Source organism: Leucoraja erinacea, chromosome 2 (genome assembly GCF_028641065.1).
Source record: "Leucoraja erinacea ecotype New England chromosome 2, Leri_hhj_1, whole genome shotgun sequence".
NCBI lineage: Eukaryota > Metazoa > Chordata > Chondrichthyes > Rajiformes > Rajidae > Leucoraja > Leucoraja erinaceus.
Genome location: NC_073378.1, coordinates 55,816,816 through 55,844,787, shown reverse-complemented (window position 1 = coordinate 55,844,787; position 27,972 = coordinate 55,816,816). Strand labels below are relative to the sequence as shown.

The window sequence follows — 27,972 nt, the reverse complement described above, 5'->3', positions numbered from 1 at the left end:
ATCTAGCTTGTCCAGCCTTTTATAATTTGTATATGTTTCTATAAGATCCCCCTCATCCTTCTAAATTCCAGTGAATACAAGCCTAGTCTTTTCAATCTTTCCTCATATGACAGTCCCGCCATCCCAGGGATCAATCTCGTGAACCTACGCTGCACTGCCTCAATCACAAGGATGTCCTTCCTCAAATTAGGAGACCAAAACTGTACACAAGACTCCAGATGTGGTCTCACCAGAGCCCTATACAACTGCAGAAGAACCTCTTTACTCCTATACTGAAATCCTTTTGTTATGAAGGCCAACATTCCATTAGCTTTCTTCATTGCCTGCTGTATCTGTAAGCCAACAAGGCCACCCAGGTCTCGCTGCACCTCCCCATACCTAACCTAACCCCATTGAGATAATAATCTGCCCCGTTTTTGCCGCCAAAGTGGATAACCTCACATTTATCTATATTATACTGCATCTGCCCACTCACTCAACCTGTCAAGGTCACCCTGCAACGTCCTAACATCCTCTTCACAGTTCACACTGCCACCCAGCTTTGTGTCATCCGCAAACTTGCTAGTGTTGCTCCTAAGAGCTCCATCTCCATTAACAGCTCCATTTTATCAGACCAGAGCCTCACCGTCTCCTGTTAGATAGCATTCTCTAAGCTTGCCAGCCTTTCTCATCACCTTCACTGGTTCATGCTGCCCCTGTTCGCATGTTAGATCACTTTTAAAAACACTCCCCTTGCCTGACGAGTTGTCCAATCGACATCTGCAAGTTCCCGCCTTATGCCACCAAAATTGGCTTTTCCTCAATTTGGGATCATAACTTGTGGATCATCTTGGTCACTGTTCCCAAAGTACTCCCTTGCATTATTTTCTCTGGAGCTTCAGAGGTTGAGCGGAGAAGTGCATACAATTGAGGCATGGGTAAGTCAGAACTCCCACCCCCCAGGTGAAAATGTTAGACCAGAGGGCATACCTTTGAGATGAGTGGGGCAAGGTTTAAATGAGATGCATGTTTTATTTTAAACAGAATGGTAGGTGTCTGGAACGAATGCTAATGTTGGCGGAAGAAGCAGATACAGTAGTGGCATTTATGCGACTTTTGGATAGGCATGTGAATATACAAGGGATGGAGGAATATTTATTATGTAAAAGCAAGAGCTTAACTTAGCATCATATCTGACACTAACATAATGGTCTGACAGTGCTGTTACTGTGCTATATTGCTCCATGTTCCAGATAGCCCGTCTCAACGATCCCCAAGGATATCTTCTGGAACATTGAACTGCCAGTATTAACTTTCTCTCGCCATTTTTCTGTTATGGTCATAATATGTCCACCGAGCCAATCTATGCCTTGAGAGCGCCTGCTAAGCTTCTAGCATTGGAATAAATGCAGTTCAAACCGTTGTTCTTTCCTCTCACTCTTCGGCATGCAACTGCCTTTCCTGTCTGCTAATCTTGCTCACTTTGACCATGGTATTTGCCCCCAATTTCACATCTGCTTCCTTCCTGCTGGCATCCTTGCACTATCAACCTAGATTAAACCTTCCCAACAAGTTTCAAGGTCTGTTTACTGTCAAGTGTACCAATTAAGGTACAGCGGAACTCAATTACCAGACAGCCATACTAAAAAGGGAACAAGACACACAACTACATTAAAGTTAACATAAACATCAACCACATCAGATTCTCCACATTCCCCAAAGTCTATTCTTCTTCTCTCTTTATTCTCCCACGGTCGGGGGAGTCGAACCATCCGCAGTCGGGGCGATCGTAGCTCCCGCAGCCGACGATCGAAGCTCCTGCGTCGGGGCGATAGAAGCTTGCCCCGACGAAGTTGCTCCCAAAGTCTGTCCATAACCAAGGGACCACCAGCTCCACGATGTTGTCCGCAGGCTCCCGCGGTTGGAACTCCCGAGGTCGATCCCTGACAAAGGGACTGCCAGCTCCACGATGTTAGGCAGCAATGCGGACGGAGATGCGACACGGAAAAAGTCGCATCCCCGTCGAGGTAAGAGATTAAAAAAAGTTTCCCCATCCCATCCCCATATCAAAAAAGCTAAAGAACACAATACATTTATCACATACTAAAAAAACAACAAAGAAAGAAAAGGACGAGACAGAGTGTAGCGAGGCAGCCATTGTGGGCGCCACCTGGTGGTTAGTAGCAAACCTGTGTGTTAGGACATTGGTCCCCTTCCAGTTCAGGTGCAACCTTATCCCGTTTGTACAGGTTTGTACTGCCTTGAATCCCAATGATCAAAATGTGAATCCCTGCCTCCTGCACCAGTTCATCAGCCACGCATTAATCTGGCCTATCCCTCTATTACTGCCCACAATAGCTGGTGGTGCTGGGAGTAATCCAGAGATTACTACCCTTGAGATCCTGCTTTTGAACCTTGTATCTAAAACTATATTAACTCCACAGGAACTCAATCTTTTTGGACCTCTGTCGTTGGTGGCAACATGCACAACAATTCTGGCGGCTCACCCTCCTTGAATGTTCTGCAGCCACTCCGAGACATCCTCAACCCTGGCACCGGAAAGGTAAAACGTCCTGGAGCCATAGTTGCAGCCTTAAACCTCCTGTCTGCCCTCTTAACTGTTATATTTAATATAATTGTAGCCCTATCTGACTTTACCCCACGCTGCTGTGCCTCAAAGCCAGGTCTGGGGTCACAGACCTGGCTGTTGCTGCTGCATTCCTGGAATGGTCATATCCTTCACCTGCCCTCATAGTACCCAAAGGGCTATACTTGATTTTTTTTAATTGCCACAGCAGATTCCTTCACTCGCTACCTGTCCCCTTTTTCCTTCCTGATGGTCACACAGCTACTTTCTGCCTGTGACCACATTTGTCAAACTCCTCTGAGGTTCACAGCCTCCCGGATCATTTTGCTTTTGACCAGTGCCAGTTCCCTCGTGATCAAACAGTAGCTGCAGCTGGACACACCTCACACAGGTGTAGTCCTCGGCAACACTGGAAGATTTCCAGATTTCACACATCGTGCAGGAGCAGTATACCAACTGCCCTAACAGGTGTACTAACTGCTTTAAGACTAACAAAGGAAATTTAAAAAGATCTCACTGTTGATCTCACTGCAAGGTCTGTTATTATAGAACTTCTTCCCTAGATTCTTTCCATTGATAATCTATTTGTAACGCTCACAATTTGTTATAATCTATTCATTTACACATTCTGGTTTTATGGTTCGTATTCAATAGAGAGCCATGTAGGGAGTTGCTGCATTACTAATCATTACTTAGTGAGCTGCCTATTTTTATGCTCCATATGATTTATTATGGAGGACTGTCGATTGATTTTACAGAGTGCAATTATAAAACATTCAATGTTTGCTCCCTCACCTTTAAAGGCCGTAATCACTTGCAATTATCTTTTCGGGATTTACAAAGCACACCCTAGAAATCAAGCACCAAGTTGACCTTCCCTAGCCCACATTTATCAAGTAGACTTCATCTTTAATCAATAATTATATTTGGAAAGATTCAGAATTCCTGTAACCAAGAGTCATTCATAGCCTCTTGTGGTGGTGCATCTTTGGACTGTTTGGCTGGTAGTATATATCAATCAGACTTTTGTTTTAAACTATACTTGTTATTTGTAACAGAATACAATATGTACAATCTCCACAGTCCAAACTCTTTAAAGACCACGTAAGCTTGCAAGATTATCTTTTATATGAACACACAATTCAGAGCAAGAGCTGTTTCACTTGTGTGTGAGGAACTGAGATGAGAAGCCTGAAGCAGATTTAGAAAGTCTGAAGTATGATCTCGACCCAAAACATCATTTATCCATGTTCTCCAGAAATGGGGCTTGGCTTGCTGAGTTGCACCAGCACTTTGTGTCCATCTTAAGAAAACAATTGCTAGCTTGAGGCCAGGTTAGTTTTCACTTGCCAGTGAGCAGCTGTGAGGAGGAGCAGCGCAGCAGATTTAAAAAGCAGTAGTGGAGTAATTGATCCTAGTTGTGGGTAAGAGGAAAGCAGGCACTAGTGGAGTGGCCTTTGGGAGTTTTGGGAGAGGCTGTGTATTAAGGTGCCGTGTTTGTGGGCAAGTCTTGAGTGTTTGGCTAGGAGGCATGATAAGTTAAGTATTTTTTGTAACTGGGAGCAGTAGGGATGACAGCAAACTGGTGTTCTCCCCCTGCAAGATATGACATGTTTGGGAAACTTCTTGTCCCTGAGAACTATTCCTGTGGGAAGTGTGCCCAGCTGCAGCTCCTGACTGTCCGCATGAGTTAACTGGAACTGCAGTTGGATGACCATGTGATCGTCTGAAGACTCAGGAAAGTGGTTGCAGAAAATTGACGGATGACCACCAGGAAAGGGGGTAGACAAAGAGTTTATGAATTCCTTGTAGCCATTCCCCTCGAACAACAAAATTGTTTGGGGTGGAGGATGACTGCTGCTCTTATCTATCAGGTCTGTTGCACCAAGTCTGGCTATGAGGTGCAATGGGATAGGGTGAGGTGAGACAGGATTATAGTGGCAGGAGATATTACTCAGAGGGACAGATGAGATTCTGTTGTAGTAAACTGGACTTTAGGATGGTGTGTTGCCTCCCTGATGCTGGGGCCCAGGGTATCTCGAAGGTGGCTGCAGAATTTTCTCAAGAGGGATGGGGTGCAGCCAGAAGTTATGCGTATTGGCACAAATAACGTGTATGAAAAAGGATGAGGTCCTGCAGAGTAAATATAGGGGTATAGACAAAACCAGGACATTGAGGGTCATAATCTCTGGATACAAGTGCTAGTGAGGGTAGGAATAGGAAAATAGGGCAGATAAATGAGGCTGAGGAGTGGTGCAAGGAGCAGGGTTTCAGATATTTGGACCATTAGAATTTCTTCTGATGTTCTCATGAGTTAAATTTCTATTTCAAAATTATAACTATTCACATCATAGATTGTCTGAGATTTAAAGTTGTAACTCAAGATTATTTACACACTTAACTAGAAAGTATACTCTTTGAATTTCTAAAATTAAAAAAATTGTTGCTGGAATTAATTTGCTTAAATTCAGTCAGCCAAACCAATTTGCAATCTGTACATAACTCAGTGCCCAAAGAAGGGTCTCGGCCAGAAACGTCACTCATTTATTCTATCCAAAGATGTTGCCTGTCCTGCTAAGTTACTCCAGCAATTTATCTTTATCCTCAGTACTCGGATGCTGGCAAGGTGAATATCATTGTAATTCGGCATTGAAGGAAGCTATTATGATTAATTGCACTTACATGGCTCCACATTTCTCCAGTTCCATTTTTGCATTTTATTTTTAACAGCCTTGTCAACTTGCCCTGGCAAGAAGGTAGGAAGTTCCCGAGGCTGAAAATCTGTATAGTTGAGAACATGCATGGGAAATTAATTGTAGCATATTTATCGCTAACCTGCAAATTCTAATATTTTGAGAATTTCAAAGCTATTAATAGCTTCTTTAATGGAAATGACAAAGTTGGCGTAGCATGGATTGTGATATGTTTAAGAATCCTTTTAACTTGTATTTAACCTGAACTGATCAATCTTTTAGAACACTAAATATAGCACTAGAATGAACCATGCATCCCATAATGTCTGCCGACCATGGTGCCAATTTAAACTGCACATGGTCTATTTCCTTCCATTCCCTGTCCGTGTATGTTCCTGTCCAAATGCCTCTTAAACATTGCTATTGTATCTGCTTCTCTTACATTTCCTGGCAGTTCATTCCAGGCACCTGTTTTGCTGCATAAATCTCCATTAAATTTCCCCTCTTCACCTTCAAGTTAAGCCCTATTTGGTATTTGAAATTTTCACCCTGAGGTAAACCAGTGTTGCTATCTACCCTATCAATGCACTTCATGATTTTATATACTTCTATCAAAACTTATCTGCTCCAGAAAAAACATTCAAAGTTGTCCTGCCTCTATAAGCGAGTTTGGTATTCTGACTGAGCATGCCCAGGTCATAGCTCACTAGTTGTAAAGTCTCGGCAACAGTGGTGCTGCATTGTGTGCAGGCTTGTATTTCGTCCGTTGTCGGGGTGGGGATGCTCTTGTTGCTGCTGGGCCGTCCCCTCCCCGGGGTGGCCCTGGGCTGGCGAGGCGGCCCGGGCTTGTAGCGGCTCTGCCTGTCCACGGGTTCCTGGCTGCGAATGAGGCACGGTTTGCAAATGAGAGCCGCTCCAGTCTCCTCTCTCCCCCCCCCGGTCTCCTTATTTCCCCCCCATCCCCCCGTTTCTTTAGTTGTGCTGAGCTGCTTTGTGCAAACAGGGCTTTATTTCCTCCATTTTCACTTTCATTCTAGGTAAGGAAATAACTTTTTAAGTTATTAATTAGTTGCATTTATTTTGCCTTCGTACAAAGCTGCAATGTTTTTCTCGCTTTTATTGGTTCATGCCTCTGGAAGTGAACGAGATCGCGAAGATAAATTAGTTTTTTCCTTAAGGGTGGGGGGGGGGAATGAAATGGACGATTTCTATAACTTTCAATAGACTTTAACGATATATTTGTACAGATTTTAATTGCTCCTTTTTCCTTCACCTGCATTTGGCAGCACAGGCTTCCTCATGGCTGCTGCAGCTACAGCAAGAGCTGTAAGGTCAACATTTCTTCCTTTTTTTTTTTAACCCCTCTGCACTAAAAAAAAATCTTCAAAGCATCGACTTTCTGTGACATAAAATCTTCCAGCTTCATATCTTGGTACTTTGAATCAGCCATGACAAATAGAAGCTTAAAAAATCAGATCAAAAGTATACTCGCTGTATCTATAGCGCTGAGATCTATTTACCATTACAGCTTATGACCTTTGACAAATCCCATGATTCCTTGCATTTTTTCGGAATACCGAACTCGCTTATTGAACCTCTTCACCCCCTCAAGTCCTTCCTGTACTGCAGCGACCATAATTGCACACAATACTCTAAATGTTGTCCAGCCAAAATTTTATACAGCATGACTTTCTGATTATCGTACACAATGCCCAGTTCCATATGTTATCCTTGTTATTTCAAGTGTATATTCCGACAGTTAAACGTTTATGTAAGGCTTTAGCTTTACAATGATAATATTCTAATAAAATTGACATTGGTCGCTACCTCTTGTAGGCCTGGACATTTTTCATTCTAATATAATAGTGTTAATTATCATTAGTTGTCTTGGATTTTAGAAGCTTTTGGGAGTGCTGGCCAGGGCTCGAAATTAACGGTTGCCCGGGTGCCAATGACCACTCAAAGTGCCGCTGGGAAACCTAAACGGCGAGTCATTTTGCCCGGCTTGGCAATTTGGTTTATACCGAAGATAGACACAAAAAACTGGAGTAACTCCGCGGGTCCGGCAGCATCTCTGGAGAAAAGGAACGTGACGTTTTGTGTCGGTGACAGTTGTGGGAAAGATGCTAAGTGTGGCGTGACGGAGGGTCGGAGCGAATGTCGGGCCCTGCGCAGCAGCAGCGACGGCTCCATCTCCTCCTCCCACACCCGGCCCCGCCCCCGGCCTGTTAGCAGCAGCTGCTGCCACTCTGCCAACAGCGCTTTCAAAACAGACCCTTGGAGGAGGGAGGTGTCTGTCAGAGGCGGAAGTAGAGTAGGGGTGGGGGGGGGATGATTGGAGGAGGACGACGTGCCAAAACACTCTCGGCAGACCTGCACTGCAGCCAGGTGGCCAGAGGCGTCAGGAGTCAAACTGGCGCGGTGCCCCCAGGCCCACAGCCAGCGCAAAACCCAGCTCTGCCTCTCCCCTCATAATTTTACCTACTCCAACCTACACTCACTAATTCCCCAGCCTCAATCCATCCAATCCACACCGATTGCCTTCTCAAGCACCCCCCCCCCCCCACCACTGCCACCTATCCATCCTGCACTGATTCATACAACCCCCCCCCCCCATCCCCCCCCCCCCCCTCCCGACCCTATTGTGCTGGAAATGTCTTTCGGGGGGGATGGTTGAGAAGGTAATCGGTGTGGAATGGATGGATTGAGGCAGGTGAATTAGTCCGTGTTGGTTGGAGTATGTAAAATTGTGAGGGGAGAGCACGGGGGATGTCAGTGGTGTTGAATGGGAAGGATCAGCACGGGGTGGATGGGGGGGGATCAGTACAGGATGAATGGGGTAGACAAAGTGCTGGAGAAACTCAGCGGGTGAAGCAGCAACTATGGAGCGAAGGAAATAGGCAACGTTTCGGGTCGAGACTGTTCCCCCCCATTCTTCTTGAATGGGGGGGGGGGGGTCAGTCCAGGATGGAGGGGGGTGGCTCAGCGCAGGATGAATGGAGGAGAAGTGCAAGATGAATGGGAAGGGGGGTAAGAACCGGATGAATTGGGGAACCAGTGTAGGATGAATAGGGAGTGGCAGGAGAATCAATGCGAGGTGGATAGGGTGATCAGCGCAGAATGAATACATGGGGGTGTGGGGGGGGTAGATGGGGAGGGGAACACAGGGGATGTCAGTGAGGACTGAATAGAGGAGGGAATGGGGATCAGTGCGGGGTGGAGAGGAGGGGTCTCAGGATAAGAGGGGTGGAGGGGGGCGTACAAGAGAGAGATATAGAGGGGAGGTGGGGAGGAAGGAAGGTCAGTGCTCCTCGGCCAACATCGCCCCGCTGCCTTGGCCGTCCCTGTCCACCGCCAAGTGCCGCCGCCAAAGGAGGAGGCAGTTGGGATCTCCTCGCCAATGTCTCCCCGCCACCAGCCAACAGCAAGGTGCGAGGCCGAGCGGTGCAGCTGCTTCAAACGGCGGAAGGAAGCCTCCCGACCTCGGTGTGCGAGAGGGTTTGTTTTGAAAGCGCCGTTGGCAGAGTGGAAGGCAACGATCACCATCAGGGTGGGCGTGGTGCAAGAGGAGGTGGAGCTTCTATCGCTGCTGCTGTGCGGGGCCCTCATTCGCTCCGACCATTCGTCACCATGCACCTAATATCTTTGCCCCACACTACAGCCGTCGCCGACACGAGACGTCATATTCCTTTTCTCCAGAGATGCTGCCTGACCCGCTGAGTTACTCCAATTTGTTGTGTCTATCTTCGGTATAAACCAGTATCTGCAGTGCCAAGCCGGACAAAATGACTCGGCGTTTAGGTTGCCCGGCGGCACTTTGGGTGGTCATTGGCACCCGGGCAACCGTTAATTTCGAGTCTTGTTATTATAATTGGTTATCCTTGTTGTCCCATCACAGGAAGGATGTGGAGGTTTTTGAAAAGCTGTGGAGGAAATTTACCAGAATGATGTCTGGATCAGAGGGTATTAGCTACAGGGAGATGTTGGACTGACTTGGAATGTTTTCTCTCTGGAATGCTGGAGGTTGAGGGGAGACCTGAAAGTATATAAAAATTGAGGCATAGATAGGGTAGAAAGTCAGAATAGTGGAAATATCAAATATTAGAGAGCATAGCTTTAAGTGAGAGGAGCAAAGTTTAAAGATTATGTACATGGCACTTTTTAAACAGAGGATGGCGAGTGCCTGAAACAAGCTGGCAGGGTGATTGTGGTGGCAGATACAATGGTAGCATTTCGTTCGGCACATGGATATGTAAGGAGCGGAGGGATGTGGATTATATGCAGGCAGATAAGAAAGAGTTGGTCTTGGCATCATGTTTGGCACAGACATTTGGGGTTAGAGGGCCTGTTCCCATGCTTTATTGTTATCTTTTAACAAAAATGTGATGACTGTAGTGCATATTCAGGCAATTAGTTTGAGGTCAAATTTGAGATGGTGTATTTTTTGATAAGGTAGATGTCTATTGCTATAATGGTGTCATAAGCATTACATTTTCTAACATTGACTTTGGGATCACATGATTTAAAATAGTTTGACCATTAATCTTGTATTAATGTTGGACTGAACATCCCATTTCTGTGCTGAATTGAGAGCAAAACCAATGATTGTACCGGGACAGAACCAACTGCAGATGCTGGAATCTTCAGCAAAAAGTCAAACTGCTGAAAGAGCTGCAAAAAGTCAAACTGCTGAAGGAACTGCAGCATCTATGGAGGGAAATGGACATATTGCAATGCTGTCTTAACATAGTACTTCACATCTTTTCTAGAATTTGATGGAGAAGAAGAGGTGGAGGAGGAGGGGGAAGATGACGAGGAGGAAGAAGAGGATGATGAGTCAGTCAAGGAAGAAAATGGAGTTTTGATTTTGACAGATGCAAATTATGATACCTTCATGACAGACAAAGATATTGTGCTGATTGAGTTTTATGCCCCCTGGTAAGTATGTATTTATATGATAAAAGGCTATTTATTTGTATCAGGATATGAATAATTTCTAAAAAGTTGCTAATGTTTTGGCCATAATCTTTTTTTCAACAAAGACCATTCAGCATTCACCTGTGCCAGCTTAAAATAAAAATAGATTTTTTTTGTATGTTTCCAAAAACTTCTTTACAACAAGGAGACCAGTTCCATTTGCAGAGCTGCCAAGTAGAAGGCATTTTACGTATTTTGTACGGAAATGCGATAAGAATACGGATGTACGGTTTGCATTGTTAATACAGATTGTTAAGTTCGTATTTAACAACGCAAAATCGACCATAGATAATCGTAACAACGAGGTGCACCGGGCAAGTGGGAAAGGCCGGGATTGGCCCGCCTTCCTGTTTCGTTACCATGCCACTCGCCAATGGAGGGGTGGTGGATCGGTGGAGTTGTCTTGGGATCATATATTGGGGGCGCCGTCCTGTGGTATGGCTGCCCAGCCTGCAGCTGTTCGTTTTTCACTCTTTTTTAATTTTTAGTGAGTTTTAGTGTTTTGTTTTTGGAGTTCTAGTCTTTTGTATGTTGGGGGGGGGGGGGGAAACTACTTTTCAGGGTCCCTACCTGGTCGGAGAGGCAGCTTTTCTTCGGGCTGCACTTTCGACCCGTTCTCGTGGCCTACCAGCGGCCTGGATCGGCGTTTCCTGAGGGGACCGCCCAGTACCTTGGCTTCGGCGGCGGCACAACGCTGGAGCACTATTGCGGAGCGGGCGATGCCTTGCCCGGGTCGCCACGCTGGAACTCCGGAATGCCGAGATAAACATTGTGGAGCTGCGGGTCTGTGGAGCGGCCCGCTGCGGGCAGCGGCGCTGAACAGAAATATCGGGAGCCTGGGATCTCTCGATGAGATCGCCAGTGGTAGAGCTCCAACCGGCGCGGCCTTGTTGGCTTCGGAAGCCGCGGACTCCAGTAAGGTAAGCGGCCGTTCCAGGGTTCCCATGCCGCTGAGAGGATTCTCCCGACGCCGGAGCACCATCACCCGGCGAGAACGGACTGGAACATCGGGCCTCCTTAAAGGCAACTGTGGGGGCCTCAATAGGCCCGACTATGGGTGGACATGGGATGGGGACTGGACACTGTGTCTTCCCTCATAATGGGAACCATTGTGGGGGGATGTTTTTATGTTTAAATTTCTTTATTATTGTTATGTCTGTATTCTTTCTTTATGTGCTGCATTGGCAAGAAGCATTTCACTACACTGTCCTGCTAAGTTGCTCCAGGTTTATGTCCATCTTCAATTTCAGAGTTGAATAAAAAAAGTGTGCTGGAGAAACTTAGCGGGCTAGGTAGCATCTGTGGAGGGAATGGATTAGGAGTTGTTTCTTCTTCAATAGGAAGGAACTGCAGATCAGACATTATATTCTTCCGATTTAAATCGGAATTCCGATTTTTTTGTTTTTTTTTGTTTATGTATTTGTCAATTTTTTGTGACCGATTATTTGGCGGCTAATCAACCGCTGTCTCTAAGGGTGTTGCGTCCAATCACTGACAAGCTTCCCTTAAAAAAATTCCCATCCAATCCACAAATCGATCTTCTACCGTCCAATCAGCCGCTGTCTCCAAGGGCATTGTGTCCAATCACATTATGCCCTGGTCTCTCCACGGCCAATCAGATGCAGTCTTCGAGGGGCGTTGCGACCAATCACTGACCATCTTCCCTTACTGAAGCAGACGATGGCTGCAGCCAACACAGAGAGAAAAAGATGCAAGAATGCAGCTGACATATAATACACGATCGGCATGGCTATCCCTTGTGGTCGAGGATGATGGTCTACCATAGATAATTCTGTTGTTTTTATGGACTCTCAGGTGGCTTAGAATCCAATCCTGTCTTTAAATATACAATAAACTGTATTACAAATACATAATAAAGTTATGCATTCTTGTACTCTTACATGGGTATGACCGCACATTAAAAAAAAACATTTCAGCAAAATGGCACCGTGTAAAAATACTGATTTCCTCAGCAAAATACTGATTTTCAGATACTAGAATACTGGCAGCTCTGCGTTTGCTCCAATTTTGCTTGAAAACTGAATTCCACCTGATTCCCTTAACCCTGATTCCAATCTGATAAATTTTGCCCCATATTTTAAGATGTTCAGCATCCTTTCTGTTTTCTGATACTCGGAATAGGACACCATGTTTTAGCTGAAATCGAAGTGCAAATTTGTCATTGTTTAATATTTCTTTCTGAACTATGCATTCACTTATAAAGCCTGGTCCCATGACTATTAAGCAATTTCTTCTCATTTATCTAACCACTTTGTACAAAATTTGTCTGTTAACTCCCGGGTTTTTGTTTCTTCGCCATTTTTAGAATTTCCCCGTTTATATCACCCATCGGATTTTAATACTATAGTTTACTCTTTGTAGTTCCTGCATTTAATTTTATTTGCTGTCTGTCTCTTTTCAGAAAAATAGCTTTTGGATTTCTGTGACGATATGGACATTGAAAACCTACATTTTTCTGAACGAATTATTCTTTATACATTTCAAATAATTTTGAGATTTTTTAAAATATCGTTAGCTGTTTTGAGTGTTGTATAGATATATGACGTTTGCTTTCATTTACCAGCCTAAAAATCTTTTATCTTTGTAACTTTTGATCTGTAGGTGTGAACACTGTAAACGGTTTGCACCAGAATATGAAAAAATTGCCATTGAGCTAAAAGAAAATGAACCTCCCATTCCAGTTGCCAAAGTTGATGGCACATCACAAACTAGTTTGGGCCAAAGGTTTGATATTGGTATGTACCCCACTTTCAAAATTGTGAAGAATGGACAGCCAATTGATTATAAAGGAACATTGGACAAAGAAGGTAAGAACATACTCTAATCACTTGATCTCATTAACTCTTTATAAAATGTGCTTGCTAATAGTGGTTAACCAAAGTTACCAGTGAAGCCTACTTATGTGGGCTAATCTTATGCTTTTATCACGTTAATTGTTGTACATTTCTTTAGTGTTATCTCATACAAAGGAAAGTTATTTTGCTATAGCAACCTTTGAGATGAATGTTTTTAAGTTCTTAATTTAGTAACCCCTACTAGTTAATATTCCCATGATTTTTACACTTTCCAACCAAGGTCAATAAATTGTTTACTTGAGCACCTCTTTTTGTGTTAAGGACACTAAAGATTTGACACATCATATTCCGTTCCTTAATGCTTAATATAATGACGTCTACAGATGTTACTCAATGTATCTTTATTATAGTTATGATCCTTCAGTGGAATTTCTTGTTTGTGCCATAAGCTAATGTTTCAAGAACTAGCAATACACCTGAGCATGAATAGAGATTAAATTGATGGTAGGATATGAATAGGAAGTGTGGAGTAAATGAGAGGGGAAAAGAAAATAACTGATTTATAAAAATATAGAATGATACAACAGAAAATGCTTGAGTTAGCAGAGTCCCATTTACACTTGCTTTCCCCCCCCCCCCCACTAGCTCTTTACACTCAGTACCCCAGATCTATCTTTTGAATCTGAGTGACTTTGTTAGTCTAAGTTTGACCTGTTGCTAGGTTAGCTTTACTAGCAGGATTAATTTGGGGTATCCATGATTTGGGATTTACTGTCACAAGGGCTTGGCCTGACCTATTTTCTAACTACTACCCCCAGATTCCATATTTTATCATTTTTGCATCTATCTATTCACTTTCATGGCTATCCAATTCATTTCCACTTTTAACGTTTATAAATTTTTAACATGTTTATAAAACAGCTGAGTGGCTTGTTGGGTGAATTCAAAAGGCAGGTAATAGCTGCCTCCTTGCTATGGGTCTAGAGCTAGAGTTGGCAAAGGTGGCACAATTCCTCCCACAAGGTGGACTTAGCAACAATATTTCAAATTTCCAGGTTATTGGCCTGAATTTAATGGCTTTTACGAAATGATTTTTTATTTGTGGATTGTTGGTTAAGATCTCTTGGTTAGTAACTGTAACTTGATTGCCCCACCACTGTTTTTGTGTTTGAGTAACAATACCAAATAATGGTAATGAAGGGGGAGATAATAATGCTTTTGAATTTCGGAAGTTGAATGTTAAGACTCCTTTTGTGAGTTATTGCCTGACATTTTGTATGGTGGATATTTAACTTGCCATTTAGCGTCCTGTTCCTGAATGTTGGTGGTGTTACATGCAAGGGTGGAATGCTTCATTTTCTGAGGAGTAGTGGATTTAATTAAACATTAGTAAATATCAGCAAATATCCCTACTATAGAGATTATTGAGAGAGGCGAAGATGTTTAGGAATTATGGTGATTTTGTAAACATTGTTTCATTTTGTGTACATTGATTCCTGTTCTTGATGCAGGGTCAGAAGTATATGTGAATATTACTTGGATGTTAGATGGGGATCATGTGTATTTTTACAATACCGGAGAGACTTTAGCACTGAACATTAAAAATATCATATAGCTCCACTGTTTCAAGTAGTATGGTGTTATTTTTTTCAGGGATTGTTATTCAAATGTGCAAGAGATAGTAGAGATAAAATCAAGTTGAGAATTAAATTAATTCCTTGATTAAACCAGTTTATATCTCAAAAATATTAATTTTTAGGACACCAAAAATATGACCATGCTTTGACACAATTAAATAGAGGCAATTTCTGCATTAATTTCATTATAATTCAAAACATGTTCAAGTTTGTTGCATGTTTCACAATAATAAGCACAACTTTTGATGAATTTGTCATTGTGCTCTGGCCATATTTCAAACAGTGTAACGGTGGTTACTCTTGGTGTCCACCCTATTTTAGAGTAACCACCGTTACACCACAATGGTAAATTAAGATCAAAGAACTTTCCGAGAAGATTGAACATTTTCTAGTTTGAAGAACGTAATAGTTAATGAAATTTGAGAAGAAAGTAACCTTAATATCAAGATTCTGTAAAAGCTGCTGCATGCCAAAATTAGTGAATATTTTTGGTGTCCTCCATCACACGCGTAACACCAGCATTTAGCATCAAATTTTGTACCTGCAGTTGTATGGACAATTACTTACACAAAATTTATTTAAAACATGCGAAAGAAAGCGAATGGCATGTTGGCCTTTATAACAAGAGTAGTCGAATATAGGAGCAAAGAGGTCCTTCTGCAGTTGTACAGAGCCCTAGTGAGACCGCACCTGGAGTATTGTGTGCAGGTTTGGTCCCCTAATTTGAGGAAGGACATTCTTGCTATTAATGGAGTGCAGCGTAAGTTTACAAGGTTAATTCCCGGGATGGCGGGACTGTCATATGCTGAGAGAATGGAGCGGCTGGGCTTGTACACTCTGGAGTTTAGAAGGATGAAAGGTTATCTCATTGAAACATATAAGATTGTTAAAGAGGTTGGACACGCTAGAGGCAGGAAACATGTTCCCGATGTTGGGGGAGTCCAGAAACAGGGGCCACAGTTTAAGAATAAGGAGTAAGCCATTTAGAACGGAGACGAGGAAACACTTTTTCTCACAGAGAGTTGTGAATCTGGAATTCTCTGCCTCAGAGAGCAGTGGAGGAAGGTTGTCTGGATGCTTTCAAGATAGGGCTCTTAAAAATTCAAGAGCTTGAAAGGGCTCTTAAAAATAGCAGAGTCAGGGGATATGGGGGCAAGGCAGGAACGGGGTACTGATTGGGGATGATCAGCCTTGATCACTTTAAATGGCAGTGCTGGCTCGAAGGGCCGAATGGCCTACTCCTGCACATATTGTCTATTGTCTATAAATTACAAAAAAAGAAATACTGGAAGCACCAGGAATCAACTATTGTACTTCAGAAAATTAAAACTTTCTAAATTTCATGTTATGGTGGACACCAAACCTAAAGTGTAGAGGAACGCGTTAAACAAGGAATTTTGTTCATAATTGAAACTTCATGAACTATCTTTCCGTGTCATGCACTGCTGCTGTGAGGGTTTTTGATTAATCTGAATCATGTTGACATAATTGATTTGTGAACTTCAGTTTTATGTATGATGTCACACTTTTTGTACCCAGTATTGTAAAAACACACATATTTAAAATAAATTATTTTTAAAGCACAGTTAACACCTACACCTTTCGAGATTAATCTTTTTGTGAAGCCAGTTATAGAATCAGCTAAAGAAACTTCAGTTGAATTTCTCCTTGTAGACTTGATTTAATTCTGTTCTTACTATTTCCAATTTTATAAATTATACCTTTTGTTTTGAGACTACATAGTTCCATTTAATTCTGTTCTGATATTCTCAATCTTTGTATAGGAATTTTATCTAAAGTTAAAGAAGTTACTTCACCCGACTGGGTTCCTCCGCCAGAAGCAACCATCACTTTGACAGAGGAAAACTTTGATGATGTTGTGAATGATGCTGATATCATCCTAGTTGAGTTTTATGCTCCGTGGTAAGCACAAGCTTCTGTTTAAAGTTAATATTTTATGTGTAAAGAGTGACATTATTTGAAATCGATGCAAGACAAGGAATTGACACGTTTTAGTATTACCTAGTTGTTTTTTAGTAATTCGTGCATTTTGGATAAATGGTGTATATAGTATAAAAAAATAACTCCGTAATCCATTACAACAAAGCGTTTTTAAATTATTGTGGGATCAGTATTATAAGCAAAGCCAGTATTTATTGGGCATCCTTAATTGCCTGTGAAGTTGGTGCAGAGGCTCCCCCCCCCACCTTGAACTGTTGAAGATACATCCACAGTGAATAACTTGCAATTCTAGAAACATTCTATCATAAAGTCGCATGCTAATTGAACACATTTTGTTACAGGTGTGGACACTGTAAAAAGCTAGCTCCACAATATGAGGAGGCTGCGCAGGAACTCAGCAAGCGTTCTGTGCCCATTCTTCTTTCTAAAGTGGATGCGACTGCTCAATCAAAGCTTGCTAGCAAATATGAGGTCACTGGCTATCCTACTCTGAAAATTTTCCGCAAGGGAAAACCTTTTGAATATAATGGACCAAGGGATACACAAGGTAATGTAAAAACTGAACCGCAACTAAATATTATTAACAATGGATGTATGAGTTTACTCTACGAGAATGTTCATTATCATCAATTAAACTTAATTTTGCCGGATGACGGCTCTAATTATTCATCCCACTCTATAGTTGGTATTGAGCTTGATTTTTTAAACAAGGAATCAGTCAGTTCAGATTTTGTCCATGTATAGTATAGTATATCTTTATTGTAATTTTCCTGAGTACTCACATACCCAGAGTAAACAAAAAAACGTTGCTCAACCAGTGTCCATTCAGTGTGAAGTAAAAAATAAATAGAAATAAAAAAACATATATCATGAACAAATTAAACACTCTACTCTCTACTAAACATCAACAGGCGTTCCGATCGGCAGCGGCACGACAGTGGCTCTGCTGCAGTGTGTCCAGGTTGGTGGTTGGTGCGCGATACTTTGGCAGGGGGCAAAGTCCGTTTATCAGTCATAGCCTGCGGGAAGAAGCTGAGGAGCATCCTGCTGGTTTTGCAGCTAATGCTCATGTACCTCTTCCCAGATGGCAGGATGGAGAATATGTGATGCGATGGGTGGTAGGGGTCTTTGATGATGGAGATGGCTCTGCTGATGCATCTCTTCCTGTATATGTCCAGCAGCAAAGGGGGTGGAGCACCAATAATCCTGCTGGCGGTCTTCACAATCCAGTCTAGTTGGTGCCGTTCGTAAGCCTTGCAGCTCCCGAACCAGGAAGTGATGCCGTAGGTTAATGTGCTCTCGATCGTCCCCCTATAAAAAGTTCGTAGGTGTGTAGTGGGGAGACCTACTTTCCGTAGTCTTCGGAGAGGGTGTAGTCGCTGCTGGGCTCTCTTGACCAGTGCTGTGGTGTTGGTCGTGGACGTCAGGTCATCTGACAGGTGGAGTCCTAAGAACTTCACGCTGCTGACCATTTCCACATCAGCTCCATCGATGTGCAGAGGTTTATGGTGTTGTTTTCCCGCCCTCCTGAAGTCAACCACCATCTCCTTAATTTTTCCCACGTTGAGAATGAGGTTGCGGGATTTGCACCATCCTGTGAGCAGCTCCACCTCCATCCTGTACGCCGACTCATCATTGTCACGGATGAGACCCACCACTGTTGTATCATCTGCGAACTTGTTGATGAAGTTGTTGTTGAGTCTAGCAGTACAGTCGTGTGTAAGCAGACTAAATAGCAGGGGGCTTAGGACACAGCCTTGGGGCGAGCCAGTGGTCACGGCTATGGTTTTTGATGTCCTTCTGCCCACCCTGACTGTCTGCTGCTGTTGCGATAGAAAGTTCAGGACCCAGTTACGTGTGCCAGCATCAATCCCCAATTGCTCCAACTTTTGTAGCGGTTGTACGAGGTAAGGTGTGACAAAAGTATCCTGAAGTACAAGAAATGGGTCTAACTAATACACCATTGCTCTCAACATAGATTGATAGGAGGCCCTTGTAGATTTGGATGTTGAGCTCTGAGAAGGCAAAAGATGATTTCTGTGAAAATACTATGCCTTTAGCTGGAACTTGTAATTCTAGTGCTACGGATTGACCAAGAGCTCAAATTGACGTAAAGTCACATATTTTCTAGTTATAAATAAACTTAGAATACCATGCTCTAACCCTAACTCACTTCATTATTTTAAAATGCATTGCAAAATGAGGTCCTTGAATTAACATGGATTAACTAATCTCAATTTGGGTGGTACAAAACTTGGCTTCAATTCTGCCATGAGAAACCTAGCTATTGAGTGACCAATGGCAAAGCTTTAGATCCACTGTGTACTTAATTTCAATGCCAGATTTTTTCTTCTACTGGAAGTGTTACATTCTACCACTGCACAACAATCTCAAGGAAACATTATGGGAGAAAATGGAATACATAATTTTTGAGTACGGTACGTCAAGTCAAGTCAAGTTTATTTGTCACATACACATACGAGATGTGCAGTGAAATGAAAGTGGCAATGCTCACGGACTTTTGTGCAAAAGACAAACAACAAAACAACAAAACAAATTATAAACACAATCATAACAAACATGTTCAACGTCCTACTGATATCAGCATTTAAATAATGTTCATGTTTATCTTTCAAATGCAGGTATCATAGAACATATGATTGAACAGGCCGGTCCGCCTTCCAAGCAAATTCAAGTTGTAAAGCAAATTCAGGAATTCATTAAGGATGGAGATGATGTTGTGATTGTGGGAATTTTTAATGGAGAACAAGACCCAGCATATACCATCTATCAAGATGCATGTGAGTAATTTGAAGTGTGGTAGAATTGTTTATTTGAAAATGCTATGGCAATTCTGGTTTAAACCTAGATAGTTTGAAACAAAATAGAAAATGCGGAAATATACAGATCAATTGCTATATGGGTGGAGAAATATTTAATATTTGTTTTAGTTTTCATCTGAACTGAATAGATGTTCTTAGTTTAAATATAAAATGGGAGGTGAATGTTTACTTTAATCTGCTGTGGCCAAATGCTCAAAAATAAAGGAAGAGAGGCTGAGTATTGAGCTTTTAATGAAACCCAAAAGGGAGAGGTGAAGTTGGTGAGGATGGGCGGGTGGTAATGGGGAAGAGGTTTAGCATTATTATTTTCACTGCACTATTATTTTCTGAAGCTCGAATGAGAGTAAACACTTTCCATTTCTTATATTATAAATAAAAGTACTCCCCTGCCTTTAAAGTTACAGGATTTTTTGTTGATAGGTTCTTTGCCACAGCTGCAATTTTTGGCAAATATTATGCAAAGTATACTGTTTTATACATAGATACACAAAAAAGCTGGAGAAACTCAGCGGGTGCAGCAGCATCTATGGAGCGAAGGAAATAGGCAATGTTTCGGGCCAAAACCTTTCTTCAGACTGTTTTATACATATGTGGTTTGCATGTCTAATACAATTTATCTGTCGAAATCAAGGCAAATTTTGTATATCCCGTTATTCTGTAATAACCTTGAAAGAATCACTTCAGTTGCCTGACTTAATTGGAAGGAGTGAATGTATGCTTACAGATTTAATGGTGCTAATGGTAGCAAATAGAGGAATGCAGTTAAACAGAGGGATCTAGGAATAACTGCATAGTTCCCTGAAGGTGGAATCTCATGTAGATAGGGTGGTAAAGAAAGCTTTTGGTGTGCTGGCCTTTATAAATCAGAGCATTGAGTATAGAAGTTGGGATGTAATGTTAAAATTGTGCAAGACATTGGTGAGGCCAATTCTGGAGTATGGTGTACAATTTTGGTCGCCAAATTATAAGAAAGATGTCAACAAAATAGAGAGAGAATACAGAGGAGATTTACTAGAATGTTGCCTAGGTTTCAGCACCTAAGTTACAGAGAAAGGTTGAACAAGATAGGTCTTTATACTTTGGAGCGCAGAAGGTTAAGGGTGGATTTGATAGAGGTCTTTAAAATGATGAGAGGGATAGAGAGAGTTGAAGTGGATAAGCTTTTTCCATTGAGAGCAGGGAAGATTCAAACAAGAGGACATGATTTGAGAATTAAGGAACAAAAGTTTAGGGGTAACATGAGGGGGACTTCTTTACTCAGAGTGGTAACTGTGTGGAATGAGTTTCCAGTGGAAGTGGCGGAGGCAGGTTCGATTTTTATCATTTAAAAATAAATTGGATAGGTATATGGACGGGAAAGGAATGGAGTGTTATGGTCTGAGTGCAGGTAGATGGGACTAGGTGAGAGTAAGCGTTCGGCACGGACTAGAAGGGCTGAGATGGCCTGTTTCCGTGCTGTAATTGTTATATGGTTATAATTGAAAGCCAAATGTTTCAATGAATGTTTAATATTCGTATCAAAAGTTAAGACAACAAAATGATATGAGGTGTTCAATTGTTTCCCCTGTGAAAAAAATAATGAACAGGTGCTTTAGTATTTTTTTTCTTTTGTTGGGCTGGAGGAATTTCCTAAAACCATGGGACATTTTGAGTAATGTATTCCTTCTCTTTACAGAGAATGCTGTTTGTGTGGAGTTTGCACATTCTCCCAGTTTCTTTTCAAAAATGTGTGGGTTTGTAGGTTAATTAGCCCCTGTAAATTGTGCCTAATATGTAGGGGAATAAGAATATTGGCACATGTGATTAGGCACAGTGAATTTTTTTGTTTGCATACCCAATGTATACAAATAGCAGCCACCTACGGCGCTGTCAAAGTTACAAAGCACTCCGGCTCCTTTTGTTCTCTCCCCTCACCTTCCTCCCCCATGTCGGGTCCCCATTGTCCTTTGTTCTCCCTACCCAATTGACCTCCCTCGTGGCGATCACCCCCACGCTGGGTCCTCCATTATTCTTCCCCTCCCGGTCCCCCCACGCCGGGTCCTCCACTGTCGTCGTCCTACCCCCACCCTGCGGGTCGCCCCGTGAAGCTTCACTACTGCTGAGGCCCCATTATCACGAGCCTTTGCCGCTGAGGCCTCTCCACTGTCGACACCCCACTTCACGCCTCTGGTGCCAACCCGGGCCGCGGCCGCTCCGCAGACCCAGTCTTCGACCTGCGAGGCGAGGCTCTGATGGCCGAGCCTTGACCCAGGCTTCTACACGGAGATCCGGGAGGGGTTGAGACCGCAGCGCCTCGTTAAAAGCTTCTGCTGTGTTTCCAGTCCACAGCTGCGCGGCCCGTCAGGAAGGCTTCTTAGAGTGGATATGAAAGTGACATAACGTAAAACTAGTGCAAACGAGTCATCCCTGGTCAGTGTGGACTTGGTGGGATGAAGGCCTGTTTTCCATGCTGTATCTCTAAACTAAATTCTAATTCTGAATGCATTGCTAGTAAGCAAGAAACTCGAAGGTCTTAAAAGATACCTGGAATGCATATCAACTAGTATCAGAATAAATTTAAATGTTTTTTATTTTAGGTAATTCCATCCGTGAAGACTACAGATTACATCATACCTTCAGTAGTGAAATACGAAATTTCTTAAAAGCAGCATCTGGGCAGCTAGTTGTTATGCAACCTGAAAAATTTCATTCGCAATATGAACCAAAAATGCAATCATTAACTATCACGGTAAATATTCCCTTGATTCTATCAAATGTTGCTGAGCCTGCTTGACTCTGACTCTGGATATTCACTTTGGTCCATCAAACTACCATTGTCTTATCAACAAGGCAACTTAATCCCACCACAGGCATTGGTCTTTTGCCGCCCACGATTGCTTTCTCAAATTTCTCAAACAACGGGAAAAAAACGGAGGGATATCTGACCATTTCTCACTGCAATGGAAGCCTATAAATAGCGATCGATATCCCTCCGTTTTTTTCCCGTTGTCGGGGTCTGATAACGGCCGCTATAGACGGCACTATGTACAGCCTCCCGCCCGCCTGCGGAGATGGTCCGCGGCTCCGCGTTCAAGAATCGGCAGCTTATTAATTGAGACCGCGGCTTCACTTTACCGCGAGTACCTAGGTCCCGCGGTCGGAGCACTTTTTCCCGGTAAGTTTCGCAGGCAGCTCCGAGATTAGCTGTTAAACTTATTACTCTACAACAGGCTGGCATTAGTGACAATGTTTAGTTTATTGTGTTTTGGATACATATAGTTTAGGTCCTCAACTTCATGAATGAATGAATGAAGTAAGTGAATGAATGAATTTATTCACATTATAAAAGGGTGCAATTAAATTAATTAAACTCCATACAGATAGATTTTCATAAATTCAGACTTTAGATCTTACCTTTTAGTTAGAGTTGGTCCCTGGCTGTCTAAATCTTTGTGTTCCAGGACCTCAGCGGGGACTTTGCTTTCAAGGCTTTCTTGCATTTTAATCCACTTCGCAGCACTTTCTTCAGCCTTTTTAATGCTTTTCCCACTAAATACAATTACCTGCTGCAAGTTTCCACGACATTTATTCCACAGAACAACAAATCGGAATCTCCAGTAAAACAGGCATCTGTGAAGCCCCCTCAGCCATTTTGTGTGCTAGCCTGAAACAAAGCGCGTGATTGGCCAACTGGCAGACAACTCAATGTTAAACGTGCTTTGATTGGACCAAAAAATACCCAAAATGTTTCTGTTTTTTCTCTAATTTAATAAAAATGTGCAAGTCTTCTTCTTATCGAGTTTCAAAGGTGATTTATATAATTTATTTTACACAATATGTGAAAATTTCATGTAGTTTGGTGACTTGGGTCACAAAATCTCATTTCTAGACACATTTTTGATGCTCGGCCCACAGCCTATATAGATAGATGAACAGTCCTTTAACTTCTTATTACAGGAGAACATGTCCCAGTCAGATGTGACTGATTTCATTGCAAATAATAATGTGCCTTTAGTTGGACATCGTAAGCAAAGCAATGATGCAAAAAGATACAGCAAGCGCCCATTAGTTGTGGTATACTATGGTGTGGACTTCAGTTTCGATTATCGTGTGGGTAAGTTTTGGGACTGGAATTTATAAGTAGTTTTGTGATGTTGGAGATAATTGCTCTCATCTTGTAACGTCAAAACTGGCTGTTCACATTATTACTCTACGAAAGAGAAAACAAAATTGAGATGGCCCTCGTGTAAAATGGTTACATGACAGCCCCAAACTTTCAGTCCATTTCAAAACAACATTCCTCTGGATTTCCGATGTATGTGCAATTTGCCATCAATTCCAAAGTGGCTGTGATAAATTCAGTGATAAATCAACTTTCCCCAACATAATTGGGATGTTGGTTTTACTGGCCTGAATTTAAACGCTTGTAAAGGTTCCATATTTAAAAACTGAAAACTTTATTTTGAGATCCAATGAATTTACAATAGTGTACTTAAAGCTTGATTGCTGTTTGATGGGGGGGAAGATAGGTGGACAAACATTTTCACATAATAACTTTTCATTTACATTAAAACTCTGCTCTCCACACACCACATTCTTTCCAGTGCTGCAATAATGAAAAGTACTTTTCTCAGTGCAATCTGTTTACTGTCAGTACCTGCTGTCCCTACTTTTTTAATTATGGTTTCACTCTACCTCAGTAACATGTTCCAACCATTATTGCCCTATCCAAATCTCCTGTGCACACTAATTTTCTCTGGGTTTTGTTTCATCGTGCATTTATGTGGAAGGCACCATATGGTTGTCATTGACAATAAATTTAACGGCTATTTTTGTAGTGTCATCCAAATTTTGTAGATTTTGGTGTACTTGAGGATTGTTTACAACTTGCATATTAATCATTGTTAAATCATATTTTTCTGCCAGCTACACAGTTCTGGAGAAAAAAGGTATTGGAGGTGGCAAGGGATTTCCCCGAGTATACTTTTGCAATTGCTGATGAAGAGGACTATTCCACAGAATTAATTGATTTGGGACTTGGAGACAGTGGTGAAGATGTGAATGTGGCAATTCTGGATGTCAGTGGCAAAAAATATGCAATGGAACCAGATGAATTTGATTCGGATACACTGAGAGAATTTGTAATAACATTTAAAAAAGGTACAGTATTTAAATGTGATTATGAAGGAAACTGTTGCAGTCAATTTTGTTTTTGGCATTTGTTGAGTTGCACTATCCTATATTTCTTAAAAACATGCACTTTCAAAACAGTAACACGAGTAAGGAGACTATCTAGATAGCGAAGTTGTGGATTTTGTTTGGCAGATGCAGTATAATGTGGATAAATGTGAGGTTACCATTTTGGTGGCAAAAACGGGAAAGCAGACTATTATCTAATTGGTGGCCGATTGTGATAGGGGGAGATGCAGCGAGACTGGGGTGTCATGGTACACCAGTCATTGAAGGTAGGCATGCAGGTGCAGCAGGCAGTAAAGAAAGCGAATGGTATGTTAGCTTTCATTGCAAAAGGATTTGAGTATAGGAGCAGGGAGGTTCTACTGCAGTTGTACAGGGTCTTGGTGAGACCACACCTGGAGTATTGCGTACAGTTTTGGTCTCCAAATCTGAGGAAGGACATTATTGCCATAGAGGGAGTGCAGAGACGGTTCACCAGACTGATTCCTGGGATGTCAGGACTGTCTTATGAAGAAAGACTGGATATACTTGGTTTATACTCTCTAGAATTTAGGAGATTGAGAGGGGATCTTATAGAAACCTACAAAATTCTTAAGGGGTTGGACAGGCTAGATGCAGGAAGATTGTTCCCGATGTTAGGGAAGTCCAGGACAAGGGGTCACAGCTTAAGGATAAGGGGGAAATCCTTTAAAACCGAGATGAGAAGAACTTTTTTCACACATAGAGTGGTGAATCTCTGGAACTCTCTGCCACAGAGGGTAGTTGAGGCCAGTTCATTGGCTATATTTAAGAGGGTGTTAGATGTGGCCCTTGTGGCTAAGGGGATCAGGGGGTATGGAGAGAAGGCAGGTACGGGATACTGAGTTGGATGATGAGCCATGATCATATTGAATGGCGGTGCAGGCTCGAAGGGCCGAATGGCCTACTCCTGCACCTAATTTCTATGTTTCTATGTATTTGTCACTAATATTGAAGTTTTAAAAAGTAGTTAACCTTGTTTACATCACTTATTAATACCCATCCTGTGGGAAAATATTCTTGCAAAATTACATTTGGTTCATGGTTTTTAAAAGTTTATTGTGGACTTCATTACTTGTATAGTTATTTTAAATTCTACAGTTGGTGATCGGGGTCTTGCACTTGGAAATGCTAACTGCAATCTTTTCATATACATTCATATCATTTTTTTTTTCCCTTTCAGGTAAATTAAAACCTGTTGTTAAATCTCAACCAATCCCAAAGAGTAACAAAGGACCGGTAAAAGTTGTAGTGGGCAAGACATTTAATGAAATAGTTATGGACAAAAAGAAAGATGTACTAATAGAATTCTATGCACCTTGGTGTGGACACTGCAAAACATTGGAACCTGTGTATTTGGAACTCGGTAAGAAGTACAAGAATGAGGAGAACCTGATCATTGCAAAGATGGATGCAACAGCAAATGATGTACCAAGTGATAAATATAAAACTGGAGGCTTCCCCACTATTTACTTTGCACCAAGCAACAATAAAAATAATCCTATTCAATATGACAAGGGTGAGCGGGATCTTGACTCTTTGAGCAAATTTGTGGAAGAACATGCAACCAAGCTGTCGCGAAGCAAAGATGAGCTATAAGGATTCTGTACCAAATCCAGAAGTAGGGAGACTTGGAAGGACGAACTTCCAACAGTATGGGAATTAAGATGAAATGACTAGTTTCAAAACAATTCCTTAAAGCAATCACTGGCAATCTGAGATTAAAACCTGTCCACAAGAGATTTGTTACAACCAGTGTAATCAAAGTAATTGCTGAGAATGTATGAAATCACAATTTTTGTGAAGTTTGTATGGCTTGTCATCTTTATATTTTGGTAAAAAATCTTCAATAAAGGTAATCCAGGGAATAATTGTTTGAATTTATTTACTAGTCCTTTCCATCTCCTATCTGCTTGAATAATGGAAGAAACTTGGGTTGGACTAGTTTGTTCCTCCTCTTAAAATGATGCTGAAAAGTGGGTTTGATGTACTTTCACTCAATATTAACTATCCTGTTAGACAATAGGCGCCGGAGTAGGCCATTTGGCCCTTCGAGCCTGCACCGCCATTCAATGTGATCATGGCTGATCATCCCCAATCAGTATCCCGTTCCTGCCTTCTCCCCATATCCCCTGACTCCGCTATTTTTAAGAGCCCTATCTAGCTCTCTCTTGAAAGCATCCAGAGAATCTGCCTGCACCACCCTCTGAGGTAGAGAATTCCACAGACTCGCCACTCTTTGTGAGAAAAAGTGTTTCCTTGTCTCCGTTCTAAATGGCTTACTCCTTATTCTTAAACTGTAGCCCATGGTTCAGGACTCCCCCAACATCGGGAACATGTTTCCTGCCTCTAGTGTGTCCAAGCTGTTGTAAGTGAAGATTACCAACAAGCTGGCCCTAGTTCCAGAAGCCAAAACTGGAGATTCTGCTCTTTTATAACGTAGCTTTGTTATTTTATTTCTACATTACTTTTATGTGTAGAGTTTTCTAGCCCTCTCATTTTATCCTGGCTGGACCCAACCATCGTTCAGGAAACTGTTCATTTTCATGATGCCTCAGTAAATGAGTGGACTCAGTGAGAAGAACCTGCGCCTTGCCAATCCAAGATCCATAATATGCTTAATGCTCTGGATTAACTGCGTGAAATTCTGTGGACAAGTATAATGGAATTTCTACCCTATAAAATGTCCATCTAAAATGGTCTGACTTCCGGTGGCGTTATGGAGTAGGAGAGACTCGCGCCAACTAGCTCCGGGAAAAAAATGCTAAAAACGGGGGGAAATGACAGGTCCTACCTGCTGAAAACGGCACCGATTGTGACGTCATCAGGCGCGCGACACCGGCATTATGTCGACACAGCATACTCCCCCTCCCAAGACGAGAAAAACCGGCAAGGCTAAAGAGGTAGGCCCAACGGAAGCCTCGGCCTCAGTTTTAACAGCATCCCAAGAAGATATCTCAAAAAGAAAAAGACTGAAATGGAAGATTTAAAAAATGTTCTTGCACAGGAAATCTCTAATTTAATGGAAGAACTAAAAAATCTTAAACAGAACTTCAAGGAAGAGCTGAAATCTTTAAAAAATGAAATTAAAGAACAAATTAAAGAAGAGGTTGCAGATATTGTACATGAAGTTCTGGAAGACTGGAAATTAAATATAGAAGAAAATCTGATTCAAAATATTGAAGAAGTAAATGATAGAATCAAATTTAGATGGAATCTAAATTTGATTCTAAGTTGGAACCTATCCTCCAGACATTAAATCAACACCAAGAGATTGTAAAGGAA

At 42.0% G+C, this 27,972-nt stretch overlaps 1 protein-coding gene across 1 annotated transcript in view; it reads left to right on the top strand.

The window, feature by feature from the left end:
- Positions 1 to 26,550, top strand: part of pdia4 (protein disulfide isomerase family A, member 4) — a 33,180-nt gene extending 6,630 nt beyond the window's left edge. Inside the window, exons 2-10 of the mRNA XM_055657131.1 lie at positions 10,029 to 10,197; positions 12,859 to 13,064; positions 16,474 to 16,612; positions 16,993 to 17,198; positions 19,294 to 19,452; positions 22,071 to 22,222; positions 23,431 to 23,587; positions 24,400 to 24,633; positions 25,871 to 26,550. Coding sequence (XP_055513106.1) covers positions 10,029 to 10,197; positions 12,859 to 13,064; positions 16,474 to 16,612; positions 16,993 to 17,198; positions 19,294 to 19,452; positions 22,071 to 22,222; positions 23,431 to 23,587; positions 24,400 to 24,633; positions 25,871 to 26,286 — 1,838 coding nt within the window. The 3' untranslated portion in view covers positions 26,287 to 26,550. The remainder of the gene's footprint in view (positions 1 to 10,028; positions 10,198 to 12,858; positions 13,065 to 16,473; positions 16,613 to 16,992; positions 17,199 to 19,293; positions 19,453 to 22,070; positions 22,223 to 23,430; positions 23,588 to 24,399; positions 24,634 to 25,870) is intronic.
- The last annotated feature ends 1,422 nt before the right edge of the window (positions 26,551 to 27,972 follow it).